We start from the raw sequence: 18,904 nt of genomic DNA, 5'->3' as shown, positions 1-18,904 counted from the left end.
GATATTTTCTTTAATGAGTCCAATGCGAAGGATATACTGCTTCACCGAGACCAGGCCCAAATCCCCGTCATTCGCGTGGAGAAAAGATGGAGATACAGGGGGCGAAGGTCGGGGTGCCTTGTGAGGATTCATTGGCGAGTGGGTAAACCGCCTCTACCATTCGTTTTATTGGCCAAGGTGCAATCACTGGAAAATAAACTGGATGATCTACGGTCGAGAGTATCCTTCCAATGGGACATTAAAAACTGTAATATTATATGTTTCACCGAGTCGTGGCTGAATGACGACATGGATAATATTCAGTTGGCTGGATTTTCCGTGCATCGGCAGGACAGAGCAGCTACGTCTGGTAAGACGAGGGGTGGGGGTGTGTCTCTATTTATCAATAACATCTGGTGCAGGATGTCTAATATTAAGGAAGTCTCAAGGTATTGCTCGCCTGAGGTAGAGTACCTCATGATGAGCTGTAGACCCACTATCTACCAAGAGAGTTCTCATCTATATTATTCGTATCCGTCTATTTACCACCACAAACCAATGCCAGCACTAAGACCGCACTCAACGGGCTGGATAAGGCCATAAGCAAACAAGAAAATGCTCATCCAGAAGCGGCGCTCCTAGTGGCCGGGGACTTTAATGCAGGCAAATTTAAATCCGTTTTACCTAATTTCTACCAGCATGTCACATGTGCAACCAGAGGAAAAAAAACTCTAGACCAGAGTTTGTCTCTCCATACCTCTCTCTTTCTAACAAGTCTGTCTCTCTCCATACCTCTCTCTTTCTAACAAGTATGTCTCTCTCTTTCTAACAAGTATGTCTCTCTCTTTCTAACAAGTATGTGTCTCCATACCTCTCTCTCCTCCCTCCTTCTCTCTCTCCTCCCTCCTTCTCTCTCTCCTCCCTCCTTCTCTCTCTCCTTTTGTCCTCTCCCAGACACCTGATCTGTCCATTCTGAGGAGATTCTGATCTTTTTCACATCTGTCCTCTAAAACAGGTCACACACACACACACATGGCCTGTGGTTACAGTAGGTATGTGCTCATCTCTGTGAGAATCTAATGAACTGCTACAAACTGTGCACTCCTTCACTCCCCTTCTCTCTGTAGTGTGCACTCCTTCACTCCCCTTCTCTCTGTAGTGTGCACTCCTTCACTCCCCTTCTCTCTGTACTGTGCACTCCTTCACTCCACTTCTCTCTGTAGTGTGCACTCCTTCACTCCACTTCTCTCTGTAGTGTGCACTCCTTCACTCCACTTCTCTCTGTACTGTGCACTCCTTCACTCCACTTCTCTTTGTAGGGTGCACTCCTTCACTCCCCTTCTCTCTGTAGTGTGCACTCCTTCACTCCACTTCTCTCTGTAGTGTGCACTCCTTCACTCCCCTTCTCTCTGTAGTGTGCACTCCTTCACTCCCCTTCTCTTTGTAGGGTGCACTTGTTCACTCCCCCTCATGGTGATTGGTGTACGGTATTCTAGAAAGGTGTTTTAATATTCAACATTTCACACAGTTCAGACAATATGGCCGCCGCATCGAATTTTACTGTGAACATCTCAAACAGGTTACATAACGTGTGTGTGTGTGTGCGCAGGGTGAGGCTGAGTGAGAGCAGGCTCTCTCTGTTGCATCAGTATGCCAGAGACCACAGCAAATCACCCCCCTCTCAGCCTATAAATAAACCCTGGGGTGTGTGAGTGTGGCACATGGAACAGGCCTCAGCAGCAATCCCAGAATTCCTGTGCCAGTCATGTGACCCTGGAGTCTGTTATTTTTGCATGTTCAGTTCGAAGGGGGTTAGGGTGTGTTAAGGTTAGTTAAGGTTAGGGCCTGAGGTAGGTGAATCACTAATCTTAACATAATTACATAATATAGTTATTTGGAAGATGAAATAATGTGGTTACTGTAGATACATTGAACTGATATCTTGTGATGCAAAGCAAACACAACCGTAACCCCCAGGCCTTTATAAACACACAACCGTAACCCCCAGGCCTTTATAAACACACAACCGTAACCCCCAGGCCTTTATAAACACACAACCGTAACCCCCAGGCCTTTATAAACACACAACCGTAACCCCCAGGCCTTTATAAACACACAACCGTAACCCCCAGGCCTTTATAAACACACAACCGTAACCCCCAGGCCTTTATAAACACATTTACATTTACGTCATTTAGCTGACGCTCTTATCCAGAGCGACTTACAGTCAGTGAGTGCATACATTATTATTTTCATACTGGCCCCCCGTGGGAAATGAACCCACAACCCTGGCGTTGCAAACGCCATGCTCTATCAACTGAGCTACCTCCCTGCCTGCCATTCCCTCCCCTACCCTGGACGACGCTGGGCCAATTGTGCGCCGCCCCATTGGTCTCCCGGTTGCGGCCGGCTACAGCAGAGCCTGGATTCGAACCAGGATCTCTAGTGGCACAGCTAGCACTGCGATGCAGTGCCTTAGACCACTGCGCCACTCGGGAGGCCCGTACTCGGGAGGCCCAACCGTAACCCCCAGGCCTTTATAAACACACAACCGTAACCCCCAGGCCTTTATAAACACACAACCGTAACCCCCAGGCCTTTATAAACACACAACAGAACTCCCCAGGCCTTTATAAACACACAACCGAACCCCCAGGCCTTTATTATAAACACACAACCGTAACCCCCAGGCCTTTATTATAAACACACAACCGTAACCCCCAGGCCTTTATTATAAACACACAACCGTAACCCCCAGGCCTTTATTATAAACACACAACCGTAACCCCCAGGCCTTTATAAACACACAACCGTAACCCCCAGGCCTTTATTATAAACACACAACCGTAACTCCCAGGCCTTTATAAACACACAACCGTAACCCCCAGGCCTTTATAAACACACAACCGTAACCCCCAGGCCTTTATTATAAACACACAACCGTAACCCCCAGGCCTTTATTATAAACACAGTGTGTTGTCTGTTCTCTCCAGGCATCTCCAACCCCAAACAGCCCAAGAATGAAGGAAAGAGTTTCACCTTTGACTACTCCTACTGGTCACACACTACGGTGAGGTTATCTCTCTCTCATTGAGCCCAAGTACCCACAGTTTCTCTCTTCTTCATAGTAAATCTGGTAACTGTGTGTCCATGTTGTGTCCTATCTCCCCAGGCGGAGGATGAGAGATTTGCCTCCCAGAGACAAGTCTATAAGGACATTGGAGAGGAGATGCTGCTTCATGCGTTTGAAGGATACAATGTCTGTATCTTCGCCTACGGACAGACAGGTTGGTTCACCTATCTAGCTATAAATACTACCCATGATATATTGACCTATCTAGCTATAAATACTACCCATGATATATTGACCTATCTAGCTATAAATACTACCCATGATATATTGACCTATCTAGCTATAAATACTACCCATGATATATTGACCTATCTAGCTATAAATACTACCCATGATATATTGACCTATCTAGCTATAGATACTACCCATGATATATTGACCTATCTAGCTATAAATACTACCCATGATATATTGACCTATCTAGCTATAAATACTACCCATGATATATTGACCTATCTAGCTATAAATACTACCCATTATATATTGACCTATCTAGCTATAAATACTACTCATGATATATTGACCTATCTAGCTATAAATACTACCCATGATATATTGACCTATCTAGCTATAAATACTACCCATGATATATTGACCTATCTAGCTATAAATACTACCCATGATATATTGACCTATCTAGCTATAAATACTACCCATGATATATTGACCTATCTAGCTATAAATACTACCCATGATATATTGACCTATCTAGCTATAAATACTACCCATGATATATTGACCTATCTAGCTATAAATACTACCCATGATATATTGACCTATCTAGCTATAGATACTACCCATGATATATTGACCTATCTAGCTATAAATACTACCCATGATATACTGAGATGTTTTTCTGTTGTTCATTATAATTCCAGGAGCAGGGAAGAGTTACACCATGATGGGCCGGCAGGAAGAGGGACAGGAGGGGATCATACCACAGGTAACTGACCCCTGACCTCTGATACATCTATACCATCATCACAGCCATCTTCGTTTAAACAACAACCTAAACTGAGCTGAATTTAACCCATTGTTGATATTGCAATTTTTACCAATGTAAATGGCTTATCTTGTGACCTCTCTCTCTCCATCTCTCTCTCTCTCTCCATCTATCTCTCTCTCTCCATCCATCCATCTCTCTCTCCATCCCTCTCTCTGTCCATCCCTCTCTCTCTCCATCCCCCTCTCCCTCATCCCTCTCTCTCCATCCATCTCTCTCTCTCTCTCTCTATCTCTCTCTCTCTCTCTCTCTCTCTCTCTCTCTCTCTCTCTCTCTCTCTCTCTCTCTCTCTCCATCCCTCTCTCATCTCTCTCCATCCATCTCTCTCCATCCCTCTCTCTCCATCCCTCTCTCATCTCTCTCCATCCCTCTCTCTCCATCCCTCTCTCATCTCTCTCCATCCCTCTCTCATCTCTCTCCATCCCTCTCCATCCATCCCTCCCTCTCTCTCTCCCCCATCCATCCCTCTCTCATCTCTCTCCATCCCTCTCTCTCTCCATCCCTCTCTCTCTCCATCCCTCTCTCTCTCCATCCCTCTCTCTCCATCCCTCTCTCATCTCTCTCCATCCCTCTCTCTCTCCATCCCTCTCTCTCTCCATCCCTCTCTCTCTCACCCCTCTCTCTCCACCCCTCTCTCTCCATCCCTCTCTCTCCAACTCCCTCTCTCTCTCCATCCCTCTCTCTCTCCACCCCTCTCTCTCTCCACCCCTCTCTCTCCATCCCTCTCTTTCTCCATCCCTCTCTTTCTCCATCCCTCTCTCTCTCCATCCCTCTCTCTCTCCATCCTCTCTCTCTCATCCCCCCCTCTCTCTCTCCATCCATCCCTCTCTCCATCCATCCATCCCTCTCTCCATCCATCCCCCTCTCTCTCCGTCCCCCTCTCTCTCCATCCCTCTCTCATCTCTCTCCATCCCTCTCTCTCTCCATCCCTCTCTCTCTCCATCCCTCTCTCTCTCCATCCCTCTCTCTCTCACCCCTCTCTCTCCACCCCTCTCTCTCCATCCCTCTCTCTCTCCATCCCTCTCTCTCCATCCCTCTCTCTCTCATCCCTCTCTCTCTCCATCCCTCTCTCTCTCCATCCCTCTCTCTCTCCACCCTCTCTCTCTCCACCCCTCTCTCTCCATCCCTCTCTCTCTCCATCCCTCTCTCTCTCACCCCTCTCTCTCCATCCCTCTCTCTCTCCATCCTCTCTCCATCATCCCTCTCTCTCATCCCCCTCTCTCTCTCCATCCATCCCTCTCTCCATCCATCCATCCCTCTCTCCATCCATCCCCCTCTCTCTCCGTCCCCCTCTCTCTCTCTCTCTCTCTCTCCATCCCTCTCTCATCTCTCTCCATCCCTCCCTCTCTCCATCCCTCTCTCTCCACCCCTCTCTCTCTCCATCCCTCTCTCTCTCCACCCTCTCTCTCCATCCCTCTCTCATCCCCTCTCTCTCTCCATCCCTCTCTCTCTCTCCATCCCTCTCTCTCTCTCATCCCCCTCTCTCTCCATCCCTCTCTCTCCATCTCTCTCCATCCCTCTCTCTCCATCTCTCCATCCCTCTCTCTCTCTCTCTCTCTCTCTGTCCCCCTCTCTCTCCATCCATCCCCCTCTCTCATCTCTCTCCATCCCCCTCTCTCTCCATCTCTCTCCATCCCTCTCTCTCCATCTCTCCATCCCTCTCTCCCTCTCTCTCTCTCTCCATCCCCCTCTCTCTCTCTTTCCATCCCCCTCTCTCTCTCCATCCCCCTCTCTCTCTCCATCCCTCTCTCTCTCTCTCTCCATCCCTCTCTCTCTCTGTCTTTCTCCATCCATCCCACTCTCTCTCTCCATCCCTCTCTCTCTCTCCATCCCTCTCTCTCTCTCCATCTCTCATCCCTCTCTCCCTCTCTCTCTCTCTCTGTCCCCCTCTCTCTCATCCATCCCCCTCTCTCATCTCTCTCCATCCCTCTCTCTCTCCATCCCTCTCTCTCTCCATCCCCCCCCTCTCTCTCTCCATCCATCCCACTCTCTCTCTCCATCCCTCTCTCTCCATCTCTCCATCCCTCTCTCCCTCTCTCTCTCTCTCCATCCCCCTCTCTCTCTCTTTCCATCCCCCTCTCTCTCTCCATCCCCCTCTCTCTCTCCATCCATCCCACTCTCTCTCTCCATCCCTCTCTCTCTCTGTCTTTCTCCATCATCCCACTCTCTCTCTCCATCCCCCTCCCTTTCTCTCTCCATCCCCCCCTCTCTCTCTCCATCCCTCTCTCTCTCTCCATCCCTCTCTCTCCATCTCTCCATCCCTCTCTCCCTCTCTCTCTCTCTCTGTCCCCCTCTCTCTCATCCATCCCCCTCTCTCATCTCTCTCCATCCCTCTCTCTCTCCATCCCCCTCTCTCTCTCTCCATCCATCCACTCTCTCTCTCCATCCCTCTCTCTCATCTCTCATCCCTCTCTCTCTCTCTCTCTCCATCCCCTCTCTCTCTCTTTCCATCCCCCTCTCTCTCTCCATCCCCCTCTCTCTCTCCATCCATCCCACTCTCTCTCTCCATCCCTCTCTCTCTCTGTCTTTCTCCATCCATCCCACTCTCTCTCTCCATCCCCCTCCCTTTCTCTCTCCATCCCCCTCCCTCTCTCTCTCCATCCCTCTCTCTCTCTCCAGCTGTGTGAGGATTTGTTTAAGAGGACAGTTGGGAACACAGATCCTGATCTCTCCTTCTCAGTAGAGGTATGACACCCCCACTTCTAGACTGCATTCCCTTCCTTCCTTTACTTGGAGTAAGCCCTTTAGTGACGTATCAATTCTACACTCTTCTAGCACCCTTCACTTCTACTCTTCCACACTTCACTTCTCCCCTTCACTAGTCCGTACTCTATTACAGGTGTCATACATGGAGATCTACTGTGAGAGGGTGCGTGACTTGTTGAACCCTAAGTCGAAGGGTACACTCCGTGTTAGGGAGCACCCTATAATGGGACCCTACGTTGAAGATCTGTCTAAACTGGCTGTAACCGGATACAACGACATTCAGGACCTAATGGACTGCGGAAACAAAGCTAGGTGAGGGAACAGAGTGTGTGAGTGGATAGATTGATGATTATACCAATTCAGTGGCCTTGGGTTAGGGTTAGGGTTAGGGTTAGGGTTAGGTGGCCTTGGGTTGGGGTTAGGGTTAGGGATAGGGTTAGGGTTAGGGTTAGGTGGCCTTGGGTTAGGGTTAGGGTTAGGGTTAGGTGGCCTTGTGGTTAGAGGTTGGGGTTAGGGTTAGGGTTAGGTGGCCTTGTGGTTAGAGATTGGGGGTTCGATCCCGGTTTATGCCTCTCTGCTCGGCACTCAGCATTAAAATATAGACCCTGCGATAGACTAGTGTCCTGTCCAGGGGGTGTCCTGCTGTCTCACTACAGAAACAGGAGATAGACTAGTGTCCTGTCCAGGGGGTGTACTGGTACATCAAGCTGTCTCACTACAGAAACAGGAGATAGACTAGTGTCCTGTCCAGGGGGTGTACTGTACATCAAGCTGTCTCACTACAGAAACAGGAGATAGACTAGTGTCCTGTCCAGGGGGTGTACTGTACATCAAGCTGTCTCACTACACAAACAGGAGATAGACTAGTGTCCTGTCCAGGGGGTGTACTGTACATCAAGCTGTCTCACTACAGAAACAGGAGATAGACTAGTGTCCTGTCCAGGGGGTGTACTGGTACATCAAGCTGTCTCACTACAGAAACAGGAGATAGACTAGTGTCCTGTCCAGTGGGTGTACTGTACATCAAGCTGTCTCACTACAGAAACAGGAGATAGACTAGTGTCCTGTCCAGGGGGTGTACTGTACATCAAGCTGTCTCACTACAGAAACAGGTGATAGACTAGTGTCCTGTCCAGGGGGTGTACTGGTACATCAAGCTGCCTCACTACAGAAACAGGAGATAGACTAGTGTCCTGTCCAGGGGGTGTACTGGTACATCAAGCTGTCTCACTACAGAAACAGGAGATAGACTAGTGTCCTGTCCAGGGGGTGTACTGTACATCAAGCTGCCTCACTACAGAAACAGGAGATAGACTAGTGTCCTGTCCAGGAGGTGTCCTGTACATCAAGCTGTCTCACTACAGAAACAGGAGATAGACTAGTGTCCTGTCCAGGGGGGTGTACTGTACATCAAGCTGTCTCACTACAGAAACAGGAGATAGACTAGTGTCCTGTCCAGGGGGTGTAATGTACATCAAGCTGTCTCACTACAGAAACAGGAGATAGACTAGTGTCCTGTCCAGTGGGTGTACTGTACATCAAGCTGTCTCACTACAGAAACAGGAGATAGACTAGTGTCCTGTCCAGGGGGTGTACTGTACATCAAGCTGTCTCACTACAGAACCAGGAGATAGACTAGTGTCCTGTCCAGGGGGTGGACTGGTACATCAAGCTGTCTCACTACAGAAACAGGAGATAGACTAGTGTCCTGTCCAGGGGGTGTACTGTACATCAAGCTGTCTCACTACAGAAACAGGAGATAGACTAGTGTCCTGTCCAGGGGGTGTACTGGTACATCAAGCTGTCTCACTACAGAAACAGGAGATAGACTAGTGTCCTGTCCAGGGGGTGGACTGTACATCAAGCTGTCTCACTACAGAACCAGGAGATAGACTAGTGTCCTGTCCAGGGGGTGTACTGTACATCAAGCTGTCTCACTACAGAAACAGGAGATAGACCATTCTGTGTGGGTGTGATATATTGGTGAAAGCAGATTGTTTGCTATATTAACTCATTGTGTAATTGATTTTAGGACAGTGGGGTGTGTGTGTGTGTGGGTGTGTTCATTGAGGGATTACTAGTTGACTGACTGATATATTGATTGATTGGTATTGATTTCAGGACGGTGGCGGCGACCAATATGAACGAGACGTCTAGTCGTTCCCACGCAGTCTTCACCATCGTGTTCACACAGAAACGAAGAGACCAACTCACCTCCCTGGACACTGAGAAGGTAGGAGGAGGAGGGGGGAGGAGGGGGGGAGGAGGAGGAGGAGGAGGGGAGGGGGGAGGAGGGGAGGGGGTTATGTGTTTGTGTATGAATGTGTAGTGGAGGTAATTCAGACTTACGCGGTGATTCAGACTTACGCGGTGATTCAGACTTACGCGGTGATTCAGACTTACGCGGTGATTCAGACTTACGCGGTGATTCAGACTTACGTTCCCGTGATGAAGTAGCCCACTGCAAACTCAGACCAAGGGGAATTTCCTATTGCCTAATGAGAAGAGAGAGAGAGATCCCACCCATGACACGTGTCTTATGACAGGAATGAGATGCTTTTCTGTTCTTTAAATGGAGACTAATCTAATATTACATTAATCACATCATAGCTGTTTGGATATCAGAATCTAATACACTGCTCAAAAAAATTAAGGGAACACTAAAATAACACATCCTAGATCTGAATGAATGAAATAATCTTATTAAATACTTTTTTCTTTACATAGTTGAATGTGCTGACAACAAAATCACACAAAAATTATCAATGGAAATCAAATGTATCAACCCATGGAGGTCTGGATTTGGAGTCACCCTCAAAATTAAAGTGGAAAACCACACTACAGGCTGATCCAACTTTGATGTAATGTCCTTAAAACAAGTCAAAATGAGGCTCAGTAGTGTGTGTGGCCTCCACGTGCCTGTATGACCTCCCCCTACAACGCCTGGGCATGCTCCTGATGAGGTGGCGGATGGTCTCCCTGAGGGATCTCCTCCCAGACCTGGACTAAAGCATCCGCCAACTCCTGGACAGTCTGTGGTGCAACGTGGCGTTGGTGGATGGAGCGAGACATGATGTCCCAGATGTGCTCAATTGGATTCAGGTCTGGGGGAACGGGCGGCCAGTCCATAGCATCAATGCCTTCCTCTTGCAGGAACTGCTGACACACTCCAGCCACATGAGGTCTAGCATTGTCTTGCATTAGGAGGAACCCAGGGCCAACCGCACCAGCATATGGTCTCACAAGGGGTCTGAGGATCTCATCTCGGTACCTAATGGCAGTCAGGCTACCTCTGGCAAGCACATGGAGGGCTGTGCGGCCCCCCAAAGAAATGCCACCCAAGTAACTGTCCAATTAATAAGTCATTTTATAAAAGTTGATATTCTGTTAACTCAAACCCAAATAATGTTGTTGACTCTCCCTTTACTTGGATGATGCTGTTGACTCTCCCTTTACTTGGATGATGCTGTTGACTCTCCCTTTACTTGGATGATGCTGTTGACTCTCCCTTTACTTGGATGATGCTGTTGACTCTCCCTTTACTTGGATGATGCTGTTGACTCTCCCTTTACTTGGATGATGCTGTTGACTCTCCCTTTACTTGGATGATGCTGTTGACTCTCCCTTTACTTGGATGATGCTGTTGACTCCCTTTACTTGGATGTGAAACGAGTCTCTCCCATCACCTTCCTCCCTCCACAGGTCAGTAAGGTTAGAGGTTAGAGGTTAGAGGTTAGGGGTTAGGTTTTAACCATGTTATTCTCTCCAGGTCAGTAAGGTGAGTCTGGTGGACCTAGAGGTCAGGGGTTAGGTATTAACCATGTTATTCTCTCCAGGTCAGTAAGGTGAGTCTGGTGGACCTAGAGGTCAGGGGTTAGGTTTTAACCATGTTATTCTCTCCAGGTCAGTAAGGTGAGTCTGGTGGACCTAGAGGTCAGGGGTTAGGTATTAACCATGTTATTCTCTCCAGGTCAGTAAGGTGAGTCTGGTGGACCTAGAGGTCAGGGGTTAGGTTTTAACCATGTTATTCTCTCCAGGTCAGTAAGGTGAGTCTGGTGGACCTAGAGGTCAGAGGTCAGAGGTTAGGTTTTAACCATGTTATTCTCTCCAGGTCAGTAAGGTGAGTCTGGTGGACCTAGAGGTCAGGGGTTAGGTTTTAACCATGTTATTCTCTCCAGGTCAGTAAGGTGAGTCTGGTGGACCTAGAGGTCAGGGGTTAGGTTTTAACCATGTTATTCTCTCCAGGTCAGTAAGGTGAGTCTGGTGGACCTAGAGGTCAGGGGTTAGGTTTTAACCATGTTATTCTCTCCAGGTCAGTAAGGTGAGTCTGGTGGACCTAGAGGTCAGGGGTTAGGTATTAACCATGTTATTCTCTCCAGGTCAGTAAGGTGAGTCTGGTGGACCTAGAGGTTAGAGGTTAGAGGTTAGGTTTTAACCATGTTATTCTCTCCAGGTCAGTAAGGTGAGTCTGGTGGACCTAGAGGTCAGAGGTTAGGTTTTAACCATGTTATTCTCTCCAGGTCAGTAAGGTGAGTCTGGTGGACCTAGAGGTTAGAGGTCAGAGGTTAGGTTTTAACCATGTTATTCTCTCCAGGTCAGTAAGGTGAGTCTGGTGGACCTAGAGGTCAGGGGTTAGGTATTAACCATGTTATTCTCTCCAGGTCAGTAAGGTGAGTCTGGTGGACCTAGAGGTCAGGGGTTAGGTATTAACCATGTTATTCTCTCCAGGTCAGTAAGGTGAGTCTGGTGGACCTAGAGGTCAGGGGTTAGGTTTTAACCATGTTATTCTCTCCAGGTCAGTAAGGTGAGTCTGGTGGACCTAGAGGTCAGGGGTTAGGTATTAACCATGTTATTCTCTCCAGGTCAGTAAGGTGAGTCTGGTGGACCTAGAGGTTAGAGGTTAGGTTTTAACCATGTTATTCTCTCCAGGTCAGTAAGGTGAGTCTGGTGGACCTAGAGGTTAGAGGTCAGAGGTTAGGTATTAACCATGTTATTCTCTCCAGGTCAGTAAGGTGAGTCTGGTGGACCTAGAGGTCAGGGGTTAGGTTTTAACCATGTTATTCTCTCCAGGTCAGTAAGGTGAGTCTGGTGGACCTAGAGGTCAGAGGTTAGGTTTTAACCATGTTATTCTCTCCAGGTCAGTAAGGTGAGTCTGGTGGACCTAGAGGTCAGGGGTTAGGTTTTAACCATGTTATTCTCTCCAGGTCAGTAAGGTGAGTCTGGTGGACCTAGAGGTCAGGGGTTAGGTTTTAACCATGTTATTCTCTCCAGGTCAGTAAGGTGAGTCTGGTGGACCTAGAGGTCAGGGGTTAGGTTTTAACCATGTTATTCTCTCCAGGTCAGTAAGGTGAGTCTGGTGGACCTAGCGGGTAGTGAGAGAGCTGACTCGTCGGGGGCAAAGGGCTTGAGGTTGAAGGAAGGAGCTAATATCAACAAGTCTCTCACCACCCTGGGGAAGGTGATCTCTGCTCTGGCTGAAATGCAGAACAGTAAGAAGAGGAAGTCTGACTTCATCCCCTACAGAGACTCAGTCCTGACCTGGCTACTGAAAGAAAACCTGGGTGAGAGTCCTGCTGGACATTTCACACAACGTATTAACCTTAAACTGTCACAGGACAGAGGATGGATGGAGGGGAGGTCTATGTGATAGATAAACCTGTCTCACTCTGTCAGGTGGGAACTCCAGAACAGCGATGATAGCAGCTCTCAGTCCAGCAGACATTAACTATGAAGAAACACTCAGCACACTCAGGTAGGTACATATCTCAGTCTCCATGTGTCTGTCTATCAGTCTCCATTTGTCTGTCTATCAGTCTCCATGTGTATCAGTTTCCATGTGTATCAGTCTACATGTGTCTGTCTATCAGTCTCCATGTGTATCAGTTTCCATGTGTATCAGTCTCCATGTGTCTGTCTATCAGTCTCCATGTGTCGGTCTATCAGTCTCCATGTCTATCAGTCTCCATGTGTCTGTCTATCAGTCTCCATGTCTATCAGGCTCCATGTCTATCAGTCTCCATGTGTCTGTCTATCAGTCTACATGTCTATCAGTCTCCATGTGTATCAGTCTCCATGTCTATCAGTCTCCATGTGTATCAGTCTCCATGTGTCTGTCTATCAGTCTCCATGTGTATCAGTCTCCATGTGTATCATCTCCATGTGTATCAGTCTCCATGTGTCTGTCTATCAGTCTCCATGTCTATCAGTCTCCATGTGTATCAGTCTCCATGTGTATCAGTCTCCATGTGTCTGTCTATCAGTCTCCATGTTTATCAGTCTCCATGTGTCTGTCTATCAGTCTACATGTCTATCAGTCTCCATGTGTATCAGTCTCCATGTCTATCAGTCTCCATGTGTATCAGTCTCCATGTGTCTGTCTATCAGTCTCCATGTGTATCAGTCTCCATGTGTATCAGTCTCCATGTGTCTGTCTATCAGTCTCCATGTCTATCAGTCTCCATGTCTATCAGTCTCCATGTGTATCAGTCTCCATGTGTCTATCAGTCTCCATGTGTATCAGTCTCCATGTGTCTGTCTATCAGTCTCCATGTCTATCAGTCTCCATGTGTATCAGTCTCCATGTGTATCAGTCTCCATGTGTCTGTCTATCAGTCTCCATGTGTATCAGTCTCCATGTGTCTGTCTATCAGTCTCCATGTGTATCAGTCTCCATGTGTATCAGTCTCCATGTGTATCAGTCTCCATGTGTCTGTCTATCAGTCTCCATGTCTATCAGTCTCCATGTGTATCAGTCTCCATGTGTATCAGTCTCCATGTGTCTGTCTATCAGTCTCCATGTGTATCAGTCTCCATGTGTATCAGTCTCCATGTGTCTGTCTATCAGTCTCCATGTCTATCAGTCTCCATGTGTATCAGTCTCCATGTGTATCAGTCTCCATGTGTCTGTCTATCAGTCTCCATGTGTATCAGTCTCCATGTGTATCAGTCTCCATGTGTCTGTCTATCAGTCTCCATGTGTATCAGTCTCCATGTGTCTGTCTATCAGTCTCCATATGTCTGTCTATCAGTCTCCATGTGTATCAGTCTCCATGTGTCTGTCTATCAGTCTCCATGTGTATCAGTCTCCATGTGTCTGTCTATCAGTCTCCATGTGTATCAGTCTCCATGTGTATCAGTCTCCATGTGTCTGTCTATCAGTCTCCATGTGTATCAGTCTCCATGTGTATCAGTCTCCATGTGTCTGTCTATCAGTCTCCATGTGTATCAGTCTCCATGTGTCTGTCTATCAGTCTCCATGTGTCTGTCTATCAGTCTCCATGTGTATCAGTCTCCATGTGTATCAGTCTCCATGTGTCTGTGTATCAGTCTCCATGTGTATCAGTCTCCATGTGTATCAGTCTCCATGTGTATCAGTCTCCATGTGTCTGTCTATCAGTCTCCATATGTCTGTCTATCAGTCTCCATTTGTATCAGTCTCCATGTGTATCAGTCTCCATGTGTCTGTGTATCAGTCTCCATGTGTATCAGTCTCCATGTGTCTGTCTCTCTAGGTATGCGGACCGTGCCAAGCAGATCAGGTGTAATGCTATAATCAATGAGGATCCCAACGCAAGACTGATCAGAGAACTGAAAGAGGAAGTCAACAGACTGAGAGACCTGCTGTTCTCACAGGGTCTGTCTGAACTACTGGCTGTAACAGGTAACAAACACTGCTGTTCTCACAGGGTCTGTCTGAACTACTGGCTGTAACAGGTAACAAACACTGCTGTTCTCACAGGGTCTGTCTGAACTACTGGCAGGAACAGGTAACAAACACACAGAGCTCTGACCCATCTCTCTCTCTGTCTCTGTCTCTGTCTCTGTCTCTCTCTCTCTCTGTCTCTCTCTCTCTCTCTCTCTCTCTCTCTCTCTCTCTCTCTCTCTCTCTGTCTCTGTCTCTCTCTCTGTCTCTGTCTCTGTCTCTGTCTCTCTCTCTCTCTGTCTCTCTCTCTCTCTCTCTCTCTCTCTCTCTCTCTCTCTCTCTCTCTCTCTGTCTCTGTCTCTGTCTCTGTCTCTGTCTCTGTCTCTGTCTCTGTCTCTGTCTCTGTCTCTGTCTCTGTCTCTGTCTCTGTCTCTCTCTCTCTCTCTCTCTCTCTCTCTCTCTCTGTCTCTGTCTCTGTCTCTGTCTCTGTCTCTGTCTCTGTCTCTGTCTCTGTCTCTGTCTCTGTCTCTGTCTCTGTCTCTGTCTCTGTCTCTGTCTCTGTCTCTCTCTCTCTCTCTCTCTCTCTCTCTCTCTCTCTCTCTCTCTCTCTCTCTCTCTCTGTCTCTGTCTCTGTCTCTGTCTCTGTCTCTGTCTCTGTCTCTGTCTCTGTCTCTGTCTCTGTCTCTCTCTCTCGCTCTCTCTCTCTCTCGCTCTCTCTCTCTGTCTCTCTCTCTCTCTCTATCTCTCTCTCTCAGGTGGAGAGGTGAACAACAACAGTGCTGTGGGCTCCTCCCCCTCAGGCCCGCCCACCAACCTGCCAATCACCACTAACGGCCAATCAGAAGCCCCACAGAGCCCTACCCAGGATTCAAACTCCGCCCCTGACCCTGACGTAGACTCCACCGCTGACGGAGACCTTGATCACATGACGGCGGACTTTGCTGAGGGGGAGGAGCTTGTTGAGACCATCAGTAAAGAGGAGGTTGCTGAGAGACTGGAGGTATGGAACATATCTGTTTACTGTACTAGGGTTAGGGTTAGGCTACTGTCTCTAGGGCTAGGGCTAGGCTACTGTCTCTAGGGCTAGGGCTAGGCTAGGCTACTGGACTAGGGTTAGGGTTAGGCTAGGCTACCGTCTCTAGGTTAGGGTTAGGGTTAGGGAACATATCTGTTTACTGTACTAGGGTTAGGGTTAGGGTTAGGCTACTGTCTCTAGGGCTAGGGCTAGGCTAGGCTACTGGACTAGGGTTAGGGTTAGGGTTAGGCTAGGCTACCGTCTCTAGGGCTAGGGCTAGGCTAGGCTACTGTCTCTAGGGTTAGGGCTAGGCTAGGCTACTGTACTAGGGTTAGGGTTAGGGTTAGGCTACTGTCTCTAGGGTTAGGGCTAGGCTAGGCTACTGGACTAGGGTTAGGGTTAGGGTTAGGCTACTGTCTCTAGGGTTAGGGCTAGGCTAGGCTACTGGACTAGGGTTAGGGTTAGGGTTAGGCTACTGTCTCTAGGGTTAGGGTTAGGGTTAGGGAACATATCTGTTTACTGTACTAGGCTACCGTCTCTAGGAGTCTACTAGTTTAGTTTACTGTACTAGACTACCGTCTCTAGGAGTCTACTAGTTTAGTTTACTGTACTAGGCTACTGTCTCTAGGAGTCTACTAGTTTAGTTTACTGTACTAGGCTACCGTCTCTAGGAGTCTACTAGTTTAGTTTACTGTACTAGGCTACCGTCTCTAGGAGTCTACTAGTTTAGTTTACTGTACTAGGCTACTGTCTCTAGGAGTCTACTAGTTTAGTTTACTGTACTAGGCTACTGTCTCTAGGAGTCTACTAGTTTAGTTTACTGTACTAGGCTACCGTCTCTAGGAGTCTACTAGTTTAGTTTACTGTACTAGGCTACCGTCTCTAGGAGTCTACTAGTTTAGTTTACTGTACTAGGCTACTGTCTCTAGAGTCTACTAGTTTAGTTTACTGTACTAGGCTACTGTCTCTAGGGAGTCTACTAGTTTAGTTTACTGTACTAGGCTACTGTCTCTAGGAGTCTACTAGTTTAGTTTACTGTACTAGGCTACCGTCTCTAGGAGTCTACTAGTTTAGTTTACTGTACTAGGCTACCGTCTCTAGGAGTCTACTAGTTTAGTTTACTGTACTAGGCTACCGTCTCTAGGAGTCTACTAGTTTAGTTTACTGTACTAGGCTACCGTCTCTAGGAGTCTACTAGTTTAGTTTACTGTACTAGACTACTGTCTCTAGGAGTCTACTAGTTTAGTTTACTGTACTAGACTACTGTCTCTAGGAGTCTACTAGTTTAGTTTACTGTACTAGGCTACTGTCTCTAGGAGTCTACTAGTTTAGTTTACTGTACTAGGCTACTGTCTCTAGGAGTCTACTAGTTTAGTTTACTGTACTAGGCTACCGTCTCTAGGAGTCTACTAGTTTAGTTTACTGTACTAGACTACTGTGTCTGATTCTGGGTTCTGATGGGTTGTTGTCTAGGAGACTGAGAAGATCATTGCTGAGCTGAACGAGACGTGGGAGGAGAAACTGAGGAAGACTGAATCTATACGACATGAGAGGTGAGAGAGGGGAAGAGTGAAGGATAGATAGGGGGAGAGGGAGAGAACAGAGAGGTACTGTATTGTATTATAGATGTTGTATTGTATTATAGATGTTGTATTGTATTATAGATGTTGTATTGTATTATAGATGTTGTATTGTATTATAGATGTTGTATTGTATTATAGATGTTGTATTGTATTATAGATGTTGTATTGTATTATAGATGTTGTATTGTATTATAGATGTTGTCTGTATGTTGCTCCTCCCCCAGAGAGTCTCTGCTGGCTGAGATGGGAGTGTCCATTAAAGAAGATGGAGGAACATTAGGGGTGTTCTCTCCTAAAGGGGTACGACACACACACACCCACGCACGCACGCACGCACGCACACACACACACACACACACATACATACACACACACACACACACACACACACACACACACACACCCACGCACGCACGCACACACACACACCTGCCCACGCATGCACACACACACACACACATACACACCCATACATATGCACACACTCATACACAACCCCCCTCAGACCACATTGAGCAGTCATACTTACAGTTTCATTCTTTCTCATATCTAATCTGGTAACTGTGTGAACACCTTGTGTCTGTCCTCCTTTGTGTGCCAGACGCCCCACCTGGTGAATCTGAACGAGGATCCTCTGATGTCAGAATGTCTGCTATACTACATCAAGGAGGGAGTCACCCGGTTAGTTCAAATACTGGCCCGGTTCAGGACTCACACCATGTTAGTTCAAATACTGGCCCGGTTCAGGACTCACACCATGTTAGTTCAAATACTGGCCCGGTTCAGGACTCACACCATGTTAGTTCAAATACTGGCCCGGTTCAGGACTCACACCATGTTAGTTCAAATACTGGCCCGGTTCAGGACTCACACCATGTTAGTTCAAATACTGGCCCGGTTCAGGACTCACACCATGTTAGTTCAAATACTGGCCCGGTTCAGGACTCACACCATGTTAGTTCAAATACTGGCCCGGTTCAGGACTCACACCATGTTAGTTCAAATACTGGCCCGAGTTCAGGACTCACACCATGTTAGTTCAAATACTGGCCCGGTTCAGGACTCACAACATGTTAGTTCAAATACTGGCCCGGTTCAGGACTCACACCATGTTAGTTCAAATACTGGCCCGGTTCAGGACTCACACCATGTTAGTTCAAATACTGGCCCGGTTCAGGACTCACACCATGTTAGTTCAAATACTGGCCAAGCCCCGGTTCAGGACTCACACCATGTTAGTTCAAATACTGGCCAAGCCCCGGTTCAGGACTCACACCATGTTAGTTCAAATACTGGCCAAGCCCCGGTTCAGGACTAGTTAAAATACTGGCAAAGCCCCAGTACACTGGACAGGACTGACACCAGGTCAGTTAAAATACTGGGAAGGACTGACACCAGGTCAGTTAAAATACTGGGAAGGACTGACACCAGGTCAGTTAAAATACTGGGAAGGACTGACACCAGGTCAGTTAAAATACTGGGAAGGACTGACACCAGGTCAGTTAAAATACTGGGAAGGACTGACACCAGGTCAGTTAAAATACTGGGAAGGACTGACACCAGGTCAGTTCAGTACTGGGAAGGACTGACACCAGGTCAGTTCAGTACTGGGAAGGACTGACACCAGGTCAGTTCAGTACTGGGAAGGACTGACACCAGGTCAGTTCAGTACTGACAAGGTAGCAGGCAGGTGCTATGTGTGATTTTCTGTTTAAAGCAACGTTTTATTTGACTTTGTTCAAGTTGATGATGATGGAAATAATTCAATATGAAGTTATAATGAACTCTTGGTTGGGTTAGCACCCTAAGGATGTCATACTGGATGTATAGTGATGGGTTAGTG

At 47.6% G+C, this 18,904-nt stretch overlaps 1 protein-coding gene across 1 annotated transcript in view; it reads left to right on the top strand.

Moving 5' to 3' along the window:
* Window positions 1–18,904, top strand: part of kif1c (kinesin family member 1C) — an 86,892-nt gene that overhangs the window by 30,046 nt on the left and 37,942 nt on the right. Inside the window, exons 3-15 of the mRNA XM_045211899.1 lie at window positions 2,973–3,049; window positions 3,152–3,266; window positions 3,991–4,055; window positions 6,735–6,800; window positions 6,955–7,133; window positions 8,943–9,054; window positions 12,160–12,382; window positions 12,495–12,573; window positions 14,333–14,481; window positions 15,219–15,463; window positions 16,952–17,031; window positions 17,286–17,361; window positions 17,663–17,742. Of these exons, the coding sequence (XP_045067834.1) occupies window positions 2,973–3,049; window positions 3,152–3,266; window positions 3,991–4,055; window positions 6,735–6,800; window positions 6,955–7,133; window positions 8,943–9,054; window positions 12,160–12,382; window positions 12,495–12,573; window positions 14,333–14,481; window positions 15,219–15,463; window positions 16,952–17,031; window positions 17,286–17,361; window positions 17,663–17,742 (1,546 nt within the window). The remainder of the gene's footprint in view (window positions 1–2,972; window positions 3,050–3,151; window positions 3,267–3,990; window positions 4,056–6,734; window positions 6,801–6,954; window positions 7,134–8,942; window positions 9,055–12,159; window positions 12,383–12,494; window positions 12,574–14,332; window positions 14,482–15,218; window positions 15,464–16,951; window positions 17,032–17,285; window positions 17,362–17,662; window positions 17,743–18,904) is intronic.

The sequence above is a fragment of the Coregonus clupeaformis genome, chromosome 39, assembly GCF_020615455.1.
Source record: "Coregonus clupeaformis isolate EN_2021a chromosome 39, ASM2061545v1, whole genome shotgun sequence".
In the NCBI taxonomy this organism is placed as follows: Eukaryota; Metazoa; Chordata; class Actinopteri; order Salmoniformes; family Salmonidae; genus Coregonus; species Coregonus clupeaformis.
The sequence above is the reverse complement of the archived record's forward strand: the minus strand, read 5'-3'. Positions and strand labels throughout refer to the sequence as shown.